Source organism: Epinephelus moara, chromosome 20, assembly GCF_006386435.1.
Source record: "Epinephelus moara isolate mb chromosome 20, YSFRI_EMoa_1.0, whole genome shotgun sequence".
Classification (NCBI taxonomy): Eukaryota; Metazoa; Chordata; class Actinopteri; order Perciformes; family Serranidae; genus Epinephelus; species Epinephelus moara.
Window position 1 is genome coordinate 17,753,718 of NC_065525.1, and position 23,283 is coordinate 17,777,000.

Sequence of the window (23,283 nt, forward strand, 5' to 3'; positions counted from 1 at the left end):
AGCTGGTTAAAGAACACGGGTCATAATACCATAATCCTCAAAGCATAATCGTAGTTATGATGATATGTTATATAACTTTTGCACTTCTTAAGCAGAAAAGCCTAATCAGGGACAGGGGTCACATATTAGCCTTAGCTCAGGGGTAGGCAACCAGTGGCTCCGGGGCCACATGCGGCTCTTTAGCCCCTCTCCAGTGGCTCTCTGTGGCTTTGACACATGAAAATGATTTATTTTGTTTTTCAACATTTTCATCTGCAATTGTAAAAAGATGTAGTCTATGCCCTGATTTATTTATTTATTTATTTTGTCAACTATAATGTGCGTCATATGTCTACAGCCCGGCACCTTTTCCTCTAAATTTTGCCGAACCTTAACAGTAGTGGCTAGTCTTGAGCTTCCCTTGCTAGGCTAGCAATGGATTCCAAATCTGAAAAAGTAAAAGTGACAGAGGAAAATAGAGAATTTAAAAGTGCATGGACAAATTCTTTTGCTTTCACCACAAACGCCACAAACTTAGAGTACCAATAGCCCACTGCAGAGCAGCATCCTGTAGTAAAACATATTTTTGAATGCTCATTTAGACCTATAGACTTATCCTCCTGAAACCCAGTGTCCTCAAATAAGGACATCACATTTTGGGTTTGCTTGACCTTATAATTCATTCTACTTAACTTAGACCTGTTGTCCTTGTTCATGGACACTTTTTGTGCCATTTAGTGGTAGTAAGAGCACAATACACTAATCCTTGTAAAAACAAGATGGCATGTATGGCACGGCATATGTTTAGTTTTTTTTATGCTAATCAGGTCCTACTGATCCCAAATAGCTCGGAGAAATTAAAAATACACACCAAACAAAAGTTTGGGTCTCAGGAGATTAATAGGCCAAGTTACCATAAGGCTGAAATAATTTGTTTAACTTATGTTTGGTCCAAAATGGCTCCATTTCTGTCTTAGCTAGAAATTCTGTATGCAACACATCTGTTACCTGTTCAAATATTTTTTTGCATTGTCCCTGACAAATTAACTAATAAACCAAATAGAAATAAAACTTAGGGTATTTATTATTATTATATTTTAGAATTAATTATAATAATTATTTTTTTATTTTATCAGTCTACCCTCTCTTCTATCAGATAGAAATATGACCGCATACATGTGTGCCCTACAAAACCGCCCCAAGGAATAACAACTAGTTTTCATATTTTTTCAGCAGCAAAAATAGTTTCCTTTCCTTTTGTTTGTCTCGTTTTGTCTATTCTGTTTCCGTCCACTTTTATGTATGTAGTGTATGCCTCTACCTCAGGTTTGTTTACTGCCCTTTGCACCAATTAAAGAAGGTGGTAAAATACCCTGACTCATGAAGAAAAAATAACAATAATAAAAATAAAAAAACATGCTGGTGGCATGGTTGATAGATTACTTTGAAATTTTATGCAGACGTTCATGGTCTCCAGAGAGAATTCCTAGTGACTTTGTTGATTCTGACTTTTCCTCTGGTGCCACCATGAGGACGACACAATTTAGTGAAATGTCTTGACAACTATAGAATTGATTACCACCAAATTTGATACACACATTCATGTCCCCCACAGGATGAACTGTAAAAACCTTGGTGATCCCCGTACATTTCCTCTTGCACCATTATCAGGTAACATGTTTGTGTTTAATGCTACTTAGCAAATTTTAGCATGCTAACAGGCTAAGCTAAGATGAACTCGCTGAGGTCAATGTGAGCATGTTGACATTCAGCTCAAGTCAACATTTTCTAGTTGCTGATTTTGTCCAACCCACAAACCAAAACCCAAAGTTATTCTAAAAACCAACAAATCCTGACGTTACAAGCTGAAACCAGAGAAATTTTGGGGCTTCATAGTTTAGCTTGATAAATGAATAACCTATCAAAACAGTTTTCTGTCAATCAAATCATCTATTAGCTGCATTATAAATTAGGATTTTCCAAAAATCTGATTTTCTTGGTGTTTACATCAGCCATGGCATTAATGGTGGACAATGCAGTGCGGAAACGGATTGTTAGCAAGAGATGGCAAACTCAGAGGTGATATACAGCTGTCTGACATTCACTTTATTGTTAAATCTCATTTTGGTATATCAGCTGCTTGGGTTTTTTTTTTTTTTTTTTTTACACCATCTTTAAATTAAAAGGCAAACATATACAGCTTCATCTTCAAAAACCATGCAGCAGTGTAAACATAAAGTCTATTGAAATAAAAGTCATACAACTAGAACATACTGGCAAAAGATGCGATAACAAAACTGACATGTCCAAAAAAAAAAAAAAAAAGGAAGCATTTTGTCTGTTGCACTTTTTTTAAAATCAGTAAAGCTTTAACTTAGTGCTCATCATCTGCGCATTCGGCTGTTAAATATGCATGTTTGTTTTGAGAATAGCGAGGTTAAAACATGGAAGAAAAATAAATAATATGATGAAATGAGAACATATACATAATAATAAAAACAGAAATGCATTCCTATGATAGCGACGGGCCCTCTACTGTATATCTGCACTTCCTAAGTGTTAGGCTGAGAGAAAAAAAAAGATTTCCTACTGCACTGCAGAGACATCACAACCTATTAAGCGATTCTGCACCTTATATCGACAGCTGCAATACCACTAACGCTGTAACTGACAACTTGATAAAAGTCAACAATTCATCTTGATCTGACAAAAGGCTACCAAGGTAGTTAGGAAATGGGTAGTTTGAAGGACCAGTCATGGAGTGCACAGTTAACACGAGAGACAAGAAGAAATCACTGTCAGCCACGCGGTGTGTCAGTCGGTCTCCCCAGACACACACCCCGTCCTGCATATCCCTCACTTCACCGCAAACTCAACATTTAACTCCCCATCAGCTCACCGGGGTCACATGGCATCATACTGCATCTCAGTTTCTTCTACTGTTGCTCAGGTACGCGGCAACGTGGGTGTTAATCTTCCAATGTTGTCGCCAGCACCCTGAACTAGGTCAAGTTAAAAAAAAACAAAAAAAACCTGAGTATGAAAATGACCAACACGCACACACAACAATGATCTGCCTTCATCGCTATGTTGTTTCATGGTAGCAGCTGAGAAGGACAAACACAGCGGCTGTGCACTTGAGTCAGAGAGGCAATGTTGATCCGTTGATTGAAAAGCTCCCTATCTTGTGTTGGGATCCAGGATTGCACTGATACAGGGCTGAATGTTTGTGATTTGTGTGATTATAGATCAACAGCTTGACTCCTTCTGGCTTCCGTAGATGTAAGATTACAGGATACAACTGTTCAAAGCCATATGAAATTAATGAACATCATGCAACATGCAATTTGTTGATGATATTTAGCATCACGTTGTTGCTTTTGGCCAGTTACACACGACTCAGGTGCTGCAGTTGGAAAGACCAGAAGAAACCTAAAAGACTAAAATAACTGGGACAAAACTATTAAAAAATATTGCACCATCTCTCAACTTAAAATTCATACTGGATGATGCTACTGAACAATCCTTTAGCTGAAAAGTCTCTTGTAGAAATACAGACTTGATATCAGACTAGTGCTCTAATTTCTCCCTCCCTTTCTGCCCTCTCACTAAGGCACCCGTGCAAACAGTCCTGTGGATAAAGACTTTGTTCTGTGCACTACCTGTACCCAAAAACACCGGAATCTCACCTTGCCCATACATACAGTGCACATAAACGCCTCACAAACATATTGACACATAATCATCCTTATATCTGTAACATCAATTAACTTAAAAATAACCCAAAAATCCAATATTTGATTCTGTACAAGCTTCAGGAAGAATACATCTGTTGCTAAAACCATATGCTTATTCCACTCATAGAGAGGGCGATCACTTGGTTTTCTTGTCAAGCTGGAAGAGATCCAGTATGTCAAGCATAGCCTGTCTGATGTTGGCGCCAAAACGGTGGGAGTCCTGAAATAGAGCAAAAAAGAGGACATATGTAATCATAGGTAATCAAATTATGGACAGAGACAAATCTAAATTGTCTGTAAAAATGTAAAACTAGTGAACTTACAGTTTCTGAGCTCGAGTGTTTGCTGGAGATGTGGAAGTTGATGAGGTTCTCACCAACAATGATGTAGGAGACACCATAACCATCATCAGCCACCTTTAGGACACAAGAGGAAAGAAAAAGAGATGTGAGTTTAATCTCAAGAACAGTCTCAACATCTGACATGTACATACAGATCCTCAGTAAACGTGCATAAAAACAGGAGGACGGAAACATACTTCGTGTGACATGCAACCCCTTGGTAAAGATCAAAACAAATATTGAGCCATACATGAAGGAAATAGATTGCATGATTTAGGCCCAGTCCCATCGCACCTGTTGCTCTTACAACTTATCCCTTATCCATCCATTTTGCATATTCACATCGAGGGGTAGGGTGTACCTATTCTTGATGGGATAAAAGGGTGGGGTGAAGCATAAAGGCTACTTGTTTTCAGAGGCACAATTCAAAAAGTGTGTTAGGCGGAATCATCGGTAAAATGTCAGCACAAGCAACAAGAAAAGCCCACAAATGGATTTTCTTTGTTATAAAACATTTTAAAATTATAATAACCATCATATTATTCTAGTTTAATGTTTCAATGAATTATTTTCCTTTCTTTATAACAAGCATGACAAAAAAAATGCTAGTATGCTGATATCTCAGTAGCTAACTAGCTAGCTAGCCACTGTTACACTGTTATTGCTGATTTGTGCATGACAGTCCCACATTTTGACATATTTCCATGTTGCATCCCCCCTCTTTTAAACGGCTGAAATTTAACTTAAGTCCAGGAACAAAGTCACTGCGCTTGTTACAGCTCTTCTAGTATCAGTTCAGGATGGCAGGTAGGAGCACAGATTGGTAACGTTAGCCTGCAGAGCACCACTGATGGCCTGGTGATGAAGCAGGGTTCTTTGTTATTTTATGTCTTGTTTGATTGATTGGCAGCGTGAAACTTAAGTTGTTGCGAACGAATCGTGAGCACCCTGACAAGCGCAAAAGGATGCCTGTTGCACATGCAAGAGAAATCATTACTGCAGAGGATGGCATGTTCACAGCGCCTGGCAAAACTCAAAGATTGTCCCATTTCCTGTTTTTCAATTACAGAAAAACTGCACAACCTTCTTTTAAAATTTCTGTGAAAACTGATGGATAACTTACTGGACCAAATCCGCCGCCGGAGGACACATACTCAGGGTGTTTGACCAGATCAAACAGCTCAAGCTGCTGCAGTGGCGTCTGACTGGTGGACAGCCTCCACGGCTCAGACAGGACCTAAACATAGCGGTAACATACACTTAATTCTCCGGTCAAACAAAACTCATGCTGTCTCCTCAGCCAAAGTAACATGTTTTTCTAGCCTGATGTAGAAGCATTTTTTCTTTAATGATACTTAATACACAGTGGAAAGTTATTGAGAGAAGGGCAGAAGTAGCACATGTTATATAACAAAAGTAGCTGGATTTAAATATACCATGTCACATGTAAGTGGAAGGTGGACAAACAGGACGTACACCTGTAAATTTTATGAGCCAGATTAATAAGGAGTGAAGCTTAATCTAGAATAGTTATTCCTTGTTTTAAAAGGCTGGTTTCCCTTTAAAAATCGCACTAGTAGTTATTTCTTTATGGGGTCCTGGACAACATTCATTTCAACCACTTAACACTCTTTCAGAAGTTACACCAACAATATTTCTTTAGTAAATTCAAGTTGTCCTAATCGCAGAACAACTTGCAACAAGACATCGTACCTCCTTGAGGAAGGGTGAGTCCTCTCCCAGGTATTTAGAGACCACATAGAGACAGAAAAGGTGGCGATCGATGCCCTGTCCTGTCATCGCCAGGCGGTACATGTTCTGGTGCTTCTCTGCCGCCTGTTTGAGCAACATGAGACGCTCTTCTCTCTGAGATGGACGAGAGATAAAAACGAAACATGACAAACTGTTAAAGAGCATGATCTGCATACTGGATTAACAATCAGAGAGTAAGAGTAGCACTGTAAACAGAGGTGTGGTGTGTTGCTGCTGCGTAGCCTTACTGTCTCATCTCTGATCATGGCACGGACAAAGGCACAAGTCTCCATGGTGCAGGAGCGCACAGTTTCTGTTCGGCCCTCACGGAACAAACGCGTCATGGAGGCTTCGTAGGTCAGGCAGAACTTCCCTTTGTCCTGTTGAGAGATGGTATGGGTCAGCATTTAAAAGACAAACTGCAGAAGGCTGTTTTAATGAGATAAAAGTAGATTTTTGACATGTTGGTAACTACAAAAAAAAATTAAATTAACTTTACAAAGATGTTTAATAACCGCCTATATATGATCATGTCCTGTAATTTATATCATCAAATACACTGCAAAACTAACGGGAGAAAACAGCTTCAAACTGTAGTTAAACAAAGTTTACTATTTGAAATGTTAACTTGAAAGTGGAGACTGTCCTCTGCTGGACATTCAGAGGAATTTCACTGGATTGTTTCAGTTTTTATAATTAAAATCACAACATGGACAGGCCACTAAATGACAAATAAATGCCTACAAGTGTTATTAAGTCATGACTTTTGTTTTGAAACCAGTGAGATGTATGCACTTACCCTGTAATGGGCCAGCTGTAGGGCGATCTGGATGAAGGCATCAGGACTGGTGCGGCACTTCTTGATCAGGCCTTTGCCAAAGTCATTGAAGGGGAAAATATGAGAGTCCACATCATCGGCCAGAGGCTTGGCTACTAAAAGAGAGCTCTCGATGGCCTCCTGGCACTAAAGGAAGTCACAAAGTCGTGTGTTAGTCTGAGCATTTGCAGCATGTTACTGATGATGTACTTATAAAACAAAGAAACTAAGAGAGCTCTGATTGATAAATTCTCTATCAGTGGTATTAGTATCTATTAAGCTAGCATCAGTTACTGCACTGTCACATTTTGAATTTCAAATAAACAATACCCAATGGCCCTTCTCTGAATGGAAGTAATAAAATACCAACACTGGTGCACATAGTTCAAGCTACCAGCAGAGGGAAACCAAGGCCTATGAGTATCAAATCTCAGCTATCAGCCCACAGGTCAAACAGCTTCAAGAACACCATCATCCTAGTGTGTCAGAATTTAAGGGTTGCATCCCTTTCCAAAACCAATACTTCAACATTCACACCCACTTCACACAGTGAGTGACCAGCTGTGCAGGGTTTTAACTTCTGTTTTCATTATTTACACAACCATTTCTCATTTTCGATGTGCACTGAATTCAACACTATGAATGTCTTTGAGGAGAGACTGTCTTATAGTGTGTGCAGTCATCCTTGTATTTTCACGATTATTAGGTTCCCTCCTCTTTATGATAGCCAGCTTTCCTCCCGACCTTCAAGTGTGGCCTTTCCCCTTCCGACGTGGTTCTTTTTGAGTAATAGTAGTTCTTTATGAGCATAACCTGACCCTTACCTCAGTTGAGAGGTCCCACGACAGCCTCTGAGGTCCTGGCAGGTTGGGGTGGGGCTCCCCACGGCAGTGACCCTCCTCAGTGTATCCCAACTTTACAGGGTCCATAGAAAGAACATGCTGCAACGCAGAGTCAAGTTTTAACATGACTAATTCAGTTAAACTGATGAAACTGCTTTTACATTTCTGTGTGGTGAGATTTAATGGACAACCATCACAGCAATCAGAACATGACAACATTATTCCCATTCCACTGTATTAGTTCATATTGTTGAGCAAGTTAAATACATTTTTTATTTTACTTTAAAGAAAAATCTTCTGAGGTATTCATTTCTTAATTCAATCTTTGTGACGTAATTAGAAGTTGGTTTAATCCAAACATGAGAAACGTACCTCCCAGAGATGGCCAATGATTGGAGCGTCAGCCCAGGAATGCTCTGCGTTCAGTCCCATGGTGCCATTCTTGAACACGATCAGGTTAAAGGATTTATCAAACCACCTAATAGTAAGACGGAATAAACAGTTTATTTATAAATGAACTTGTGCTGCAAATTCTTTAATTACCTGAAAGAAAATATACCAAGTTCATTTGTCCCACCTGTCGTAGCACTTCCCGTGGAGCAGGGACTTCGCATAACTGTCCAGAGACTTGACTGGGTTGGCTGCATCATAGCGCTGCTCGGTGTCATCGAGGGTTACAAAGAAGGCTGCCTTCTCAACTGCGTCCAGAGATTGCTTGTTCCTACCACGGCTGAAGAAGGCTTCACGAGCTTTGGCCCATGGAGTCCTGCAGAGGATCAAATAACAGCCTTTTTTTAGGGCAGGTCTGAGGCAGTCAAGTCAAGCCCACTTGAGACAAGTGCCTGCAAGTTTCTCCTCAATGAAACAACGATGACGTGTGGAAGGGTGGTACAGAACCTTTTGCATTTTTGTGGTTGCTGACACAACCTTTCCTAGCTTCAAATTCTACCTCTAAAAGTCAGTATTAGCTTCCGACCATTACACTGTCTGGGCCCATATCACGGGCAGATTTAAATGGCATTTAAATGTCCATCAACGTAGTGTCTTTCCTTACTTCCTGTCTTGATACAATACACAGTGTAAAGTGTTTGGCCTCATCAGCAGCTGACTCTGTAATGCCACCCACCTCTCCCCTGCAGTTAGTGCAGCTAGTTTCTCCTCTCCTGGCAATGGCTCCGACTTGTCGGCCAAGATCCTTTCCATCTGCTGCTCTATCTCCCGTGGTAACAGCAGCCGTCCATCATAAAACATCCACACCTTGTAGAAACGGCCCTTATGGTACACAGCTATGTGTTTGCTCTCGTTCATGTGCTGAATGGTGTCTGGGGCAGAAGGACCAACGGTAAGGAGAGAGAGGAAGAGGAAAACGGAGAAAGAAAAGACAACTGGAGTGTTGGGGTGGTGTCAGGGTGATGTCTGGGTAGATTTATGTGTTTGTGAGTGTATCTTGGTGCATCTTAAAATGTAAATTGTATGTAATTAAAATCTCAAAAAGAAGGCAGCAGTTTTAACGGAGTGAGGATGTCACAACATTTCATTTCTGGGAACAACAGAAGTGTTAGTACCCAGTTCTGCGTCCCAGGGAAATGATGTGACATCCACACATCCACTGATTTCTGTCAAGCACAAAATACAATTAAAAGGGCTGGTTCTTTTGTTGTCAACATCCTTCTTTTTTAAGTTTCAGGGACAAAAAAACCCAACTGAATTCATGATGGATGGGACTACTACCCAGTTCAATAACTAAAGCAGCTTGAAATGGGAAGTGCGGGAAGTGAGATGAAAAGGGAAAGTAATTTGGGAAGAGAATGGTGGTTTGGAATACAATGGATTGAGGCAATGTTTGTTTGAACAGCACTGTGCACAACCGAGAGAAATCAATTCAAAAACATCACTTCCTTCTTTGACGATATTGTTGTGGTGCCGCTCGTGTTGTTCAAACAAGCGTTACCCTTGTTAAAGGCAAGACAAGGGAGGGGATACTTACACTAGGACCAAACCCAAGAACAACCAACTCACATCCAGGTAACACTAAGCCTAGACCTCCGCCATATTAATATGAATCTTTCTGTCTCCAAAAACTCCTTATTAACCTATCATGACATATGTTTTTTATTTAAATATGTGAATGTATCACTTATTTAGTTGTTTTTAATTCAAAAGTAGTCGTTTTTCAAAATTTTCAACACTGAATCTCAGTATTTTTCTAACATATTTCAGTGCATTTAAGTGGTCTTAAATTGTCTTTGTCCAAAGGCTTCAGGCTTTGGGCTTTCATACCAGAGTGGTCCTCGCCCTGGTTATAAGACTGATGTTATATCATGCATCAGAGGTCATTACCACACTGACCATGCATGTTATACTTTATTTTAAATCTTCTCCTTAATCCCAAGTTTTAACCAGGTTCTTGTTGAAGTTGCTTTATAAAAGCTTCCTGCCACCTCAGAGGTCATTTGGTGCTTTTACACAATGCTGAACAAACAATGGGCATCACCCAGACATTAACGTGATACCAGTATTTCATTATCTTTTGGAAAAACTGAACTGAACATTCCCTTTATAAATATATATATACATTTATTTTCTATGTATTCAGCCCAGCGTAGCACTGTTTGACATTTCCAGGTCTTACACTGTCGCTGTTTTGCCTTCTCAAACTCAAACACTAGAGTTCAGTCACATGCAAATTAGTCCTTCAATCTGCTCAGACCTTCACACATGCATTATTTATTCATGGAGGTCAGATTATTTCTGATTCAAACACATGGACAAATGTCCCAAGGAGAAGTACAGTAGGAGTAGTGTGGAGGAGGCGGTACTGCTAAAGACTCTACCTGTGTCTACACCTGGGACGCGACTGGTGTTGAACATATGCTCGTATTGGGCTGAGCACATGGGAATAGTGTGTAGGAGCATGAGCTGAAAAGCAAAAGGGGAGAGTAAAACACACAGAGATGACAAACTAAATTACTAAAATCCCCAGAGAGCAGCAGCAGACACACACCTACGCGGAGAGGAGCATGGATGAAGTGGAAAGGAAAGATGAGGATCGGTTTAAGAAGCAGTCTTAAGGAGGAGAGGGGACCTGAGAGTGCTGCCAGGGAAAGGGACATGGGTAGGGTCCAGAAAACCAGTGGTCTGCCATCTCAATGCCACCAGCAAAGCCCTGATATTAGCAGTAAAGTTTGTACTAAAATCTAGATGCTTTTACAAATTCATGCTAAAACTTAAATTTGTATATCTCTCCAATAGATGTCTAAAATAATACTACTAAAAAAATGAGAAGTAGGATTGTTTCAGGGCTGTGCTGTTGAGAATGAGCGTAGTAGTCAGGGTTTCCAGCGGCTGTTGCTGTAGCTAGGGTCACGGGGTAGGGGGTTCAGAGGGCACGGCGGAGATGTGCCCTCCTCTTACCTGTCTCCAAACCAGGGACGCGGGTGGTGTTAAACATCCGCTCCCACTGAGCCGAACACAGAGGAACCTTGTTCGCCAACAAGTATATCTAACGCAGCGTCCGACACAGCGAAGGGACAAAACAGTAGAACAGAGACAACTGAATGTGAGTGTGGAACAGAGCGAGCTCATGCATTGCATACAATCGGTCTTGGCAAGAGATCAGTGTGTGTATGTGCAACATGTTGTATGTATTAGGGGTGTGCAAATGTAAAAAGAATTTGCACTCAAGCATCATGCGGGCTGGTAAAGGAAAAAGGGCCGACAGAGGAGCAGGAGAGGACGACACTGATGAGTGTCAGTGAAATCACCAGCATTCATCAAGCCTTTAGAAAATGCTTGTGATTTCACTTTGCCGGTAATAACAACTCCACCTCCATCAATACAAGCAAAAAGCACCGTGCATAGCTAACATCAAAGTCACAGATAAGCACAGTTAGCTAAGGATATTATCAAGAATCTTCATAACCACTGGCGAGATAACAAACTTACTTACACAAATCGTACACAAGAAAGGGTTGTGACAGATAAGCAGTTCACATTGTAAACTTAAAAGACAAACACACTGAGATAAGCTATTCATCAATAAATCATAAATGAGAAAGTTAAACATTTACAAAGGACTGATATGGTCAAACTTGCTAATATAGTTAATATTGCAGCTCACACACAGTCTGTTTAAGGAGTGAAACAGGAAGACAAGAGGAGCTCTGTACTCACTGGTTTGATCTGAGCTCTGTCCAGTTTTCTCCTGTAGAGCATGATAGCATGGATGGCATTACCTGCCCTGGCTGCCTGGATCGAGGTGGGAAACACATACAGGAAATCCTGGAGATAAAAAAGGAGATTAATAGTTATGAATTAATAATCACTCACGTTTTATCCCACGTCACACGCTCCTGAGGAATATAAAACGTGACTTGTAAATGCAAACAGAACAGAACAATGTCACAGTGTGACCCATCCATAGATTCTGTGTTGTTATTTTGGTCGAGGACTGAATGCACACATACAGCAGCTCTCGTGACCGGCTATTTCAAGCATGCTCAGTGTTATTCCACTGCCCCCATACCAAGTCTACCTCCTTTTAGAGTAGTGTTTCTCTGATATGGTTTTGTAAGCAAGAGTAGAGTTTCCCATTTAGGCTGCATTCATGCTAAATTTGGCGTTGTGGCGAAAACACCAGTTTTCCCATTCATTGAATGTGGGCAGTGTGTCAAGGCTGAAGTGGTCAGGCAGAAAGAAATGCAGCAGCCTGCAGTGAAAAGTTGAAACAGAATCAACTTTTGGAGAAACACCACCAAATGTCACACTGTTGTGGCCACTCATGTAACTGGTGATCAGACCAAAATACACCTGCAGTCCATGCTAAAGAGTAATAAAGTTTCTCTCTATTGGTGAATATTATAGTGAGTAAAACGTGTACAATCCCGCTAAAGAGAACACTTGTTTGTTCTTTTGTGGCAGTCAAGATGCTACAGTATGATAATCAAAAGGAGATCCACAGATCTTTTGAGCAAACATAAACAAACTAACCGAAGACAAATAGTCACTGAGACAGGGAGACGGCATTTAAGTGACACTCTCAAACCGTCACACATACCTGCGGCTAATCGCTGCAACGCCTGATTTGGTGTGAAAGCAGCTTTATACTATCTGTTTGATAACCTCACACAGACTAAACAGATCCACAGTACTGTGTCTAGGAGCAGCGACTCATGCCTGCCATGCTACAGTGACAGTTCAGTCTGCTCTCATTCATTCAGGCAGAAACACACAGGGGGAGCTGTGGGTTTGAGTCCTCAGTGTTGGGTAATTATCCCGCTGAGTTCACCCGGTCCAGGATCACAAATCTGGAGCATTCAACCTGCCCACTAGTAACAGTTTAGACATACTGTAGTACGGTGATTGTTGCTTTGCCTGCCAAGTAGCTGTAAAATCCCAAGACTATAAGACTGCAGCTGTAATGAGTTCCCCTAAGACACACATGTATGGGGTTTAAGCCGCCAAGTGTGTGACCTTGCCATAGATAGAAAAACATTTGCTACCCAACTGTGTACAGCTAATCACACATAAGATAAGACTAGTGGTACACCATAAAAACTACTCTTATCCAAAGGCTAATTTAGATTTTTCAGGAAATCTATCTAATCTGTATCACTAAATAAAAGCAAGACAATATTCAGTCAGATCAAAGTTGCAGGAAGAAGGTTGAAAAATTCAATTTTAGGAAGTTTAGCTGTAGAAGAAGCTACAGCTTTTTGTTATAGATAACAATTATTTTTCAGTATGTATGGTGATAATTTACAATTTAGCCTGAGACGTGTTAGCGGAGTTGTCATGTGGCATGTTACTATATGTCACTTACAATGTCATATATCAAATGAATCTCAGCAGCCTGGAGGCGACCCAGGTTACTCCGCAGCTCTACTGACAAATTACTTTATGATTACACATTTGATTACACTTTGCATAAATCTCTCAACGTTTCCCAGCTGTGTTTTAGGTCACACAGCTGCAAAAGGGTCACACTCATCTCAGCTCTTTTGGAATTTATTAGGAACATGAAACACACCTTCGGAGAATGAATCACAACCCACATTGAGATGCTTATTGCTTAATGTTTAAACAAAAGGCTGAGGCACTGTTTGCAAACAGACACTCAGGCAGACATGTCTTACCATGGCATAATAGTTGCTGTTGACCATGATGGGCCCACGGCCTCTAAGGTAAATGTACTCTTCCCACCAGTCACTGACCTGTGCGACACAAAGAGAGGGAGGGGGGGTGACATTATAAGACAAGCTTCTTTTCTTCAAGAGGTTGAAGCTGGTACAAAGCCACAGTGTCCAAAACTGGGGCAAAGGACCAAAGAAGAGAGAAACTCACATAGTTGGAAGCCCACCAGGACTTGAGTTTGAGGTACCACTGCAGTCTGGGTCCCAGGTTCTTCTCAAAGTCTTTAGTCAAACCGGTCATCCGTTCATACTGCTCATCATCCATCAGTGGGCGTACTGACTCCAGATACTGTCACCACAGAGGAATGCATAGTCACATGTCAGGCAAAGGGTCAGGCAAATGGTTGTCAGTTAAATTAGTCATCAATTCTTTGTCTCCAGAGGGATAATGACAATCGGCTTGTTTAGACAAACAAAGCCCTCGGCTATGTTCGCATGACACACAAAGATAATAATTTACACGCAATACAGTAGCCCTGATTGGCTTTTATCTGAATACATTATTAGAAGAACATTTTAGAACGTTAAGCCCTCTCCAATTTTCTTCAAAATGCACACTCTGGTTCCCGTCCAATAGCTACGATCACTATGAACAACGAGGTAGTGCACAAGGCATTGGTTTAGACAGGAAGTGACAGGACAGGTGGAAATTACCCTTTGGCAGGTGTCCTTGACAGTGGGAAGAGGTAGTCGTGGCAGGGAGTTCTGGAAACTGTAGAGCATTGGCTTCCTGCCAGAGAACACCTTCACTAATACCTGGACAAGCAGAGCAAATATGGGAGAGGTCAAACGCACTTTGAAGTTACAGTTTGTGTTGCCCCAGGAAAGCTTCGGGGTCTTAGGCAAACATATAAACACTTGGATAAGCTAACAGGACCAAAGTATAACGTGCATGTCAAACAACTGTGTCGTGTTACGTAAAGAAGAAATCGAATCTTCAAACATGGCATACCTTTACTTTATTCTGGGTATTTTTTACGGCTTGCATCAAAAGGAAATCAATGTCCTACAGCAATGCACACTAGACTTTAATTCATTCATATCAAATTAAAGGTCCAGTGTGTAGGATTTAGGGAGATACATGGGCAGGAATGGAATATATTAATAACAAGTATGTTTTTTTTACTGTATAATCACCTGGAAAAAAGAACGGTCGTTTTTTTTGATACCTTAGAATGAGGCGTTTGTATCTACATAGTGAGCAGGTCCTCATCTACAGAGGTCGTCATGTTGCACCGTGTTTCTACAGTTGTCCAGAACGGAAAAACCAAACACTGGCTCTGGACAGGGATATTCACATTTTTCGTGTCAGCAACTGTGGTTTGCTGCCCCTCCGTGACAAGAGCGTCAGAAAAACACTGATTTTTTTTTAAACATGATACTGCTTTAGTCAGTGTTTACTAATTTACATTACCAGGTCTGTTTGTTTTTGAGAGGGAGAGACCTCTATGGATAATTCGGCTCAGGATGAAAAAAACCTCCTGAACGTCTGGATCAGAAATAAGGTGAGCGCACATTAAGTTATCAGAGAAAATAGGTGAGCAAAAATTAACAGATGCTGGGCAAGTGGGCCGTTTGCAACGTGCCTAACAGCATAGGAGAAACACTAAATTGCAACGTTAAACTACTTTGTTCAGTGTTTTAACCAGTTTTACCAGTTTTAATCTCTTGGTCTGATTGTTTTGGAGAGAAAGAAACCCCTGCAGAAAAATCGGCTCCCCATAAAAACCTTCTGAAGAATAAACACAAAGGGAATTCTAACCAGGAGAAGTCTCAGCTGATCGCAATCAGCAATATTATATAATATTATATAATATTCACTTTAATCGAGAACAGTCTTGTTAGCCGGAATCGTGTAGCCATGAGTTAAGTAAATGTTTCCTCCAACGCTTGTCTGTCAGTGTCACTAGAAATTTCCTGTGTGAATCTGCTCTAAAGTGAACTGAACAGAGGAGCACATCCATTGTCTCACCATCCACAGACGAGTAGACCAGGACACAGAGCCGTGGCGGGCGTGCATCCAGCCGTGCCACGACAACAGGCACTTTAGGACATTCCTCATAATCATGATTATGGTGACCCACAGGCCCGTGCCCACCAGAACTCCACCAACTATCCTCTGGCTGTCTGTAGACATGTACCGACTGTGGACAGAGACAATACATATGAGAGATTATATGTTATGGGTCTTAAATGATATGATGTTTGACATACTAACACAGGTCATTTCATTCTCAAGTTTGACCAATTAATGGATCTCACTGTGCACTGAAACAAGATAATGGATGCATTAGGCATTTAACGGCATACGGCAGCTGTCAGACTTGGCCCAGTCCAAAGTCACATCAAATCATGGCTGATAATGCATGCCACACACACACACACACACACACACACACACACACACACATTATGACTAATAAACTGCCAACGGTAAAATCATACACCTTTATTACTCAGTGCAGCATGTATAACAGACGATACATGTTATAAACTTAAGAAGTGGCACTGCATTTCTGCTATTTCAGTGTTTAAAACAGCACAACACCAACAAGTGCCCTTATCTACACAACACATATGCTTGTCCTTTGAAAATTATGAGACATTTCTGGGAATAATAACCTTAACGATGCTGTCATAAACACCGTCCTTGACTTGAGGAAAAATCCCCACATTGTTGATAAGAGTTATTAAAGGCTTTAAATGGGCAGGAAGTGTTTCCATGACATCAATAAACATGATCAACACTGTTGGCAAATAGGAAGATGAGGGTAGTGGGAAGGTTATTAAGTTACAACTACTTCACAATCTGTTACTACACGTAGAGCTGTCACTGAAAGACATACTGGAGAGACAGGCCTGTGCGTTTTCTCATAAATACCAGAGGCATGTGCATAACTGCATAAATGTAGTAAAAGCTCGATGACACTGCATTAAAAGCATTCCACCGTCATTTGTCAAGATGGGGCATTTTCACATACTAGATTTCTTATCAGCATTTCCTGTGAACAGATTCACATGGTAGCTATGTCTTGACATTAATAAAGCTCTTTGTTGTTCCATATTGTTTTATAAGGCCAATAAAGAAGGCTTTCCAGTTTACTCTATCTGCTTATGAAGAAAGACATTCACCACATCATACGTGGCAGCACCTCCTATCAGTGTCCTTACCTGATGGGTATGTGTTGACCCAGCTTGGCGATCAACCCCAGAGAGGGATCCAGCTGGTTATATTTATTGTAGGACATGTAGGACACAACCACAACCATGAACCCAGCAGGGCTGCCCGGGTACACGCCAGTCATGACCCCATTCTGTGGGAAGGTGAACCAAATGGAAGGTTACAAATCAGTGTCACAGAGAAAGCAAAGAATCTTTGAGGACACTGTTTATAAATCTATTGATGCCATAACAAAGTATTCTGGCTCCTGCTGATTTATGCAAGATATCATTTATGACGCTGGACAAAGAGCAATATGTGAAAACGCTAGCAGGTGTTTACGTTTGAGTGACTCAGTATTGGACTGTGTGTAAACAGACAACTAGGTCAAAGGCTAGGACACAAAGAACAGACAGGAAGGTTATCGTCACTGTTGGCTGTTTGTGTGAGAGTAGGTGACCTTCCAGTGTGAGCGAGTTAACATCACCCCAAACAGATTTACAGTAGGAGCAAATTAATCAGTCAAAAAACAGTATCACTGGGACCCTGTGAAGCTGTTTATTAATTGAATATTTACTGAAAAGAGATAGACAGTAACTCAGTCAAAGATCATCACAAATTTCCCCTCATACTGTACTTTGCTCCCTCATGTATCTAACATCTCTCACCTTGAAGCGAATGAACCTTTTCTTCCAGGAGTGGAGGCCAGAGAGGTAGATCTGGCGTAGAGCCTCGTGGCACAGCTGTAGGTCAATGCCATCTGGGGTGACGGTGAACTGGAAGGCCACCGCCTGGTGAGCTTCTGCCATTGTGGCTACTACTGTGCAGGGTCACTGGGGGTAAGGAGAGTGAAAGATAACAAGGTTACGACGAAGGACGAAGTTTAGGACGAAGTTTCAAGATAGTTGATGTAGGTCAGAAACATTAGCCCACCACCTACGTTTTAACTACTGTTCCTACAATATGTTGTCTCTTTACGTGAATGTGGATGGTATAAATCGAAGGCATCGACCCTCAAGCAATACTTGTAGTAGTTAGAACAATTTTATGTTTCAGCTTGTGGCCTGCTGTCGATCTTGCAATTATGCTCTTCTAAATACTACAACTGTTGCTTGAGTTTCACCTTTGAGTCATATCCCTTCTCTGTGCACCTTGGAAGTGGGTGAAGTTGCTCCAGAAACCCTCACCCTGCTTCTACAATGTGGATGGCACAACCATTTAGCCAATTCATCACAAAGTTGGGTTAACAGATAACTGACTTCAACAATGATTAGATCACAACCAACAACCACGTCTTGATATGTGGAAGAGGCTGTAAATAATTGTCAAAGGCAAATATCGTCACTATCTTTTATAGTGATGTGCTCCTGCCACTGTTCTTTAAAATATGTTGTCCTCATTCCTTGATGACACTGCAGGTTACCTAATTTCCTAGATTGAATCAGTCTAAATTGTTTGTTGGGAACCAGCAACTGAATGGGAAAGGATTCTTATTGGACACTGACGTAGAGTTGACACAGAGTTAGACAGACAACTGCATGTTTACGAAGAAGGACAACATATACATAGCTAGAGGCCAAAAAGTTACAGTACTGAAATATTGAAACATATGAGCTGGATGACCAGGCGTTTCGAGTTACTAGAGTTTGCATTTCCTTCCTTCCCTCAAGTCTCTTTAACTGAAGCCTTGAGTCCACTTTCCTAGTTAGTGTAGCCCTTATGGTCATATCCAAATCATCTTGGCTTTGCTTGCAACTTTACTTGGTTTTAATTCTGTCTTATATCAAAGGACTGATTTTTTTTTTTGTGAAGAACCATTAGACTGTGCCTCACAGAGGTATCTTCTGACTGTCTGTGTCCCCTCTAGAAAGCTGTCTTGTGAGCCAGTACTGAAACTTCAGGGTATTTATAAAAACATCAGATGCCCTGAGAGGTACAAAGAATAACCACAGATACAAACTGGCAACATTTTAGCTGTTTTCCTGCGTTAAAAATACTTAGTCACAGTGATTGTTCATTAGCATTTTATGATTACGAAAGCTGCATATCCTTTATTAGGAAATATCATGAATAGTGGCGTGTCCTTCATCAATCAGCTTTATGCGCATGATTCTACACTTAGTTACTATATCAACTAAACTGGATCCTGCAAGCTGACACCTCAAGACATACGCAGGGAGGTGGCTATATTGTTCTCATCACTGAACTGGTTAGGCAGGTGTAGCATCTTATCCTTTACCATAAGAAAGTTGATGCAAGACACCCTATTTGATTCAAAGCTAGAAGTGACATCTGTCTCAAATCTGCAAATGTTAAGTGAGCGATTGCGTGTTAAACTAATGTTAGGATGCATTTTTGAATTGAATTCTTTTAAATTTGATATAGTAAGGGAGATAAGAGGGGAGGGAGTAAAGGAAAGCTATGTGGGAACTGATTTTAAGCATGCATGGGTGACATAACAAGGTGTGTATTTTGAACTGCTATCATCCATCACCGTCACTGACAGACTTAAAAAACTTGATTGGTGGAGTTTGAGAGTTTAGCCTAAAGCTCATATTTGGCAAATGGGTCTTGTCAGTGCTTACCTTACCCAGTATTGCATATTGTAGACTCCCTGTCTCTTGGAATTGGGGAGCTAATAGGGCCTCTAATATACATATTTAATTGTTGTTTGTGTACTAACTGATGATGCAGATGGTGGTTAGCATTAGCAAACACATTAATTTAACCATCCCTGGTATTTAGACCATCAGCAGCCAATGTGTAAACTGCAGGCTATCATCTGAACGATGAGACTGTGTTTGCGGAATTGTGAGGGAACTGCTGTTTCCTGTTGCCTTCAACTGCTGTCGGAAATCAAACCGCTGCATGCGCATATGTTTAAAAAGTAGCTGTCTAACACAGTTGTTTAATTCCTTAATTTTTTTTATCATCATGTGTGAACATTAAACTGTTATTTACACATCAACGTCAATGTTTGGCATCCCATAATGCCATGCTTTAACGTATTAGGTTTTCTCTTCCCTTTCCACCAATAACACTGTAACGTTTCTCCACACAGCTCTTCCTCTTTTCTCACAAGCAACGCTTTTATCTTCGCAAGGTCCATTTTTATTTCATTCACCCAGAACACTCTGGAAGCAGGACACGTCGTTTCTATGTTTTCAGTCCTCGGAAGGAGCACCTTCCACGCAGCAGTGTTTCAGCAGCCAGTCCCCTCCCCCAGCCACTTTCCAACATCACATGATCCACCCTGTGCTGCAGAAACTGGGGGAAAGGTCGCAGCGCTGCACCGCTTAAATACTGAGTATAACTGGCATCATAGTACACACAGGTCCTCGTATGCCGGCAAACATGTCACATCGTGGTCACAATGAAGCAACCGAGAACACATTGTTTGTTTAGGAGTTGAATAACAGGCGTTTATCCATTTTATATTGTTGAAGAAGACACAAATCGCAGTCTAGAGTTAATTAACCATGCAAACCATGCAAACAACCCCCGGTTGTCATGCATAATGCCTATCTGCATTCTGATTCTGGCCGTAAACGCCACATCATCCACCCCATAAAGCCTGTTCAGCCAGTTGTCATCATCTAACACTTGATCACACGAATTAACTCCCGAAAAATCCACTCAGCATATGTAGGCTACATTTATTCTGGTATTATATCAAGTAACCTGCCCACGTGGTCTGGGAGAAATTAGGTCACTAGTGTGCACCCCCCCTCAAGTGTCAATAAACTATATTCAACATATTAATCACAATAACCAGCGTTTCAGTCACATGTAAATAAACAGTGTGTGTTATTTCTGCTTTTATGATGCTCTTAATAGAAGGACACCATGGCAAATCAGCTTACTGACCTTCAATGGCAGGTGATACTATCACACCTGTGCTAAATTTCTCACTTTGTATTATTACACATCACAGGCACAGACATATTACACTTTGTTATTACTGAATAGCAGAACTGTGTGTGATGTAATGGTGCGGCCATGAAGTTGTCAATGGGTGACCTTTACTTGGACTTTTGCCTACATTCATGTTATGACTTAGCAAGGAGGATAAGTCCTTACCTGGATCGTTCAATATAAGATCCTACAGCCTACAGGAAGTCACAAGAGGTTAAATGAGTAATGCAGATATTAGGCCAAATTTTCACAAATGGCTGTTAAAAACTATGGCTGTGAGTGTCATAGACAGTTCCCCTTGAGATTTAGTCTTGACTTTCATGAGTCAACATTTGCCTGTAAACTTAATTTCTGCCAGCTACAGGCCAGAGAAGCACATACCCGGTTATGCCAATGCGAAGGTGAGAAAACCTACTGTACATAATATAAACACCGCACAGCTTTACTATGTACTGCGCCGACAAGGAAATGCAACAATCTGACATGAAGGTAAAAGCTGCGCACAGATACGAACAGCTTTCAATGGGTTTTTGTTTAGCTAGTCGAGTTTTTTCCTCCTATCATAACCCTTGCAGCCATATTTGCAAACCTACTTCCAAAACTGCCGAGACTGAGTCATTATGAAGCTGAGACATGTACCGAAAAAGCATAAATATTACTCACCGACCCTTTCTATCAGTCAGAGAGAGCAGAGCTTTCTGTTTTGACGAGGATGTGACACGGCCTGGCTGTCGGCGGAGACTGCTATACGCTCAACATGAATGGGAACACACAGACTTGTCCAACGCCTGCCCCCTTTTGAGACGAGTCGCCTACTGAACGCGTCCTTGCACGAACAGCGCCCCCGCGAGGTCCCTGAATTTGTTGCGTCTATGGGTTGTGTGAGGACATCAGGTATCCAATGGAAATACATCGTGCTGGCGATGACATCACAGACACCATGAGCATTTCACTGCACCCAGGACTGCATGTACCCAGACTGATGAGCTGTGCAGATGATAGACATCATATCAACATAATGCAGGGTCAAGTATAGTAAAACAGGAGTGGGCAGCATCCTCTATGTGGAGTAGTGTATGTTTTATTTTTATCTCATTGTGAAGTATACCATAAAATAGTAGCTACTGTGGAAAATTGACTCTCTGCAATGTCAAAATCTGTCATGGTTTCTCAAATTTGTGCATTAACATAATGTGTACTTAAAGTGAAGTGTACTGTATCGCACTGACACGATCCTCAACCTGCTTTTTTATTTACTTATTTTCTGCCTCCATTCATTTATATATGTTTTTTATTTTTCATTAATTTATTTCATTTTATTTTTTTGTGTGTGTGTGTGTTAAACATTCAGCAGTTGTACCAACATTTTGTTCTGGTATTTCTTTTACATTTCTGTGCCTGTATATGTACACACACCTGATGTGTGTATGTCCTTGTTTATTGTTGTTAGAATTAATAAAGATACTGTTGGGGAAAAAACTATTGTGGAAAATAAATTTAGAAAATATCTATAAATAAAACAACCAATGATTTGTTAATCTGGCCATAACATAACATCCTACACTGTCATAAATCAGTCTTTCCCATGACTTGCAACATTTCCTATTATGGTATAAAACAGTTATAGACATGGTAAGGAGTGCTACCACAGTCTAAGCTACGTGGCAATCTCTGATGGTTGACAAATTCACACAGTTTCACATATTGTCATATCGATGAGCCCTACAGTTTAATATGATAATCCCCGGTTGTGCAGTTCCTGTAATACAGGAAGTGGACATTGTACAAGCAACACTTGCACAACAGCCTTGCAACAAATACTCTGCTCCCATGTTAAGTTTTGCTGACATTCATTTTTTCATCCCCCATATACAACCCACAAAGATGCACTACAATGCCTAGTAACACCTCTGTAACACGTATCAACAAAAACAACACGTATCACCATTCTTAATAGTAATTATAATACATTGGATTATATTCCACAGGTGTTACTATTTGATATTGTGCCCACCCCCCTATATAATGATATTGACACCATCTCACCAATAGAGTGTGCCTTCTCTAGGTCTAGGGTTGTTTAATACATTGTTGTTAAATTCTCAGTGTACCCTGATACAGATTAAGCCCCACTGATGGTCTTATAATTGTAACTTTATAAATAATTTGATCACCAAAAACAATATAACAATGCAGGGGGACACATTATGGCAATTCTCAAAACTTACTGCAATTGCAGTAACTGTTAAAGGTCATAACAGCCACAAATTAAAAAGTGTTTTCACTTTATATCTTGTTTTCCTCAGTGTCAATAAGCCTTATACACCACAGACAGTCTGACTTGTCATAGCAGGAACAGCACAAGTCTTAGGCTACTAATCGCATTAATGATGACTTGCATTAAAGTGCAAGAGGCAGCAATTCCAACACCATGGCCTTAGAACTGGCATACCTATAAAATGCAGCCATCTTCGTTTTTTTTAATTACTCTCCCCTTCCCCTGTGGCTGCAAACTCAACTGTTTGATGAAGGGTGGTGCGGACAGTCAT

The 23,283-nt window shown here is 40.7% G+C and overlaps 1 protein-coding gene across 3 annotated transcripts; it reads right to left on the reverse strand.

The window, feature by feature from the left end:
• Positions 1-2,064: 2,064 nt before the first annotated feature.
• cpt1ab (carnitine palmitoyltransferase 1Ab (liver)) lies at positions 2,065-21,556 on the reverse strand. Of its 3 annotated transcripts, none has more exons than XM_050073939.1 (19): positions 21,398-21,556; positions 17,488-17,652; positions 16,831-16,973; positions 15,632-15,803; positions 14,314-14,415; positions 13,811-13,948; positions 13,603-13,680; positions 11,642-11,749; positions 10,303-10,387; positions 8,595-8,790; positions 8,046-8,234; positions 7,841-7,946; positions 7,451-7,567; positions 6,609-6,773; positions 6,058-6,189; positions 5,771-5,923; positions 5,181-5,294; positions 4,040-4,132; positions 2,065-3,936 (listed from the first exon to the last, which is right to left on the reverse strand). In XM_050073939.1, the coding sequence occupies exons 2-19, from the start codon at positions 17,626-17,628 to the stop codon at positions 3,853-3,855; spliced, it is 2,316 nt and encodes a 771-aa protein (XP_049929896.1). In that variant the 5' UTR covers positions 17,629-17,652; positions 21,398-21,556; the 3' UTR covers positions 2,065-3,852. The 3 variants fall into 3 exon arrangements, with proteins under 3 accessions (XP_049929896.1, XP_049929894.1, XP_049929895.1); XM_050073937.1 differs by lacking the exon at positions 10,303-10,387 and adding an exon at positions 10,883-10,970; XM_050073938.1 differs by lacking the exon at positions 10,303-10,387 and adding an exon at positions 10,883-10,970 and having other exon boundaries at positions 21,402-21,554.
• Between the last annotated feature and the right edge of the window lie 1,727 nt (positions 21,557-23,283).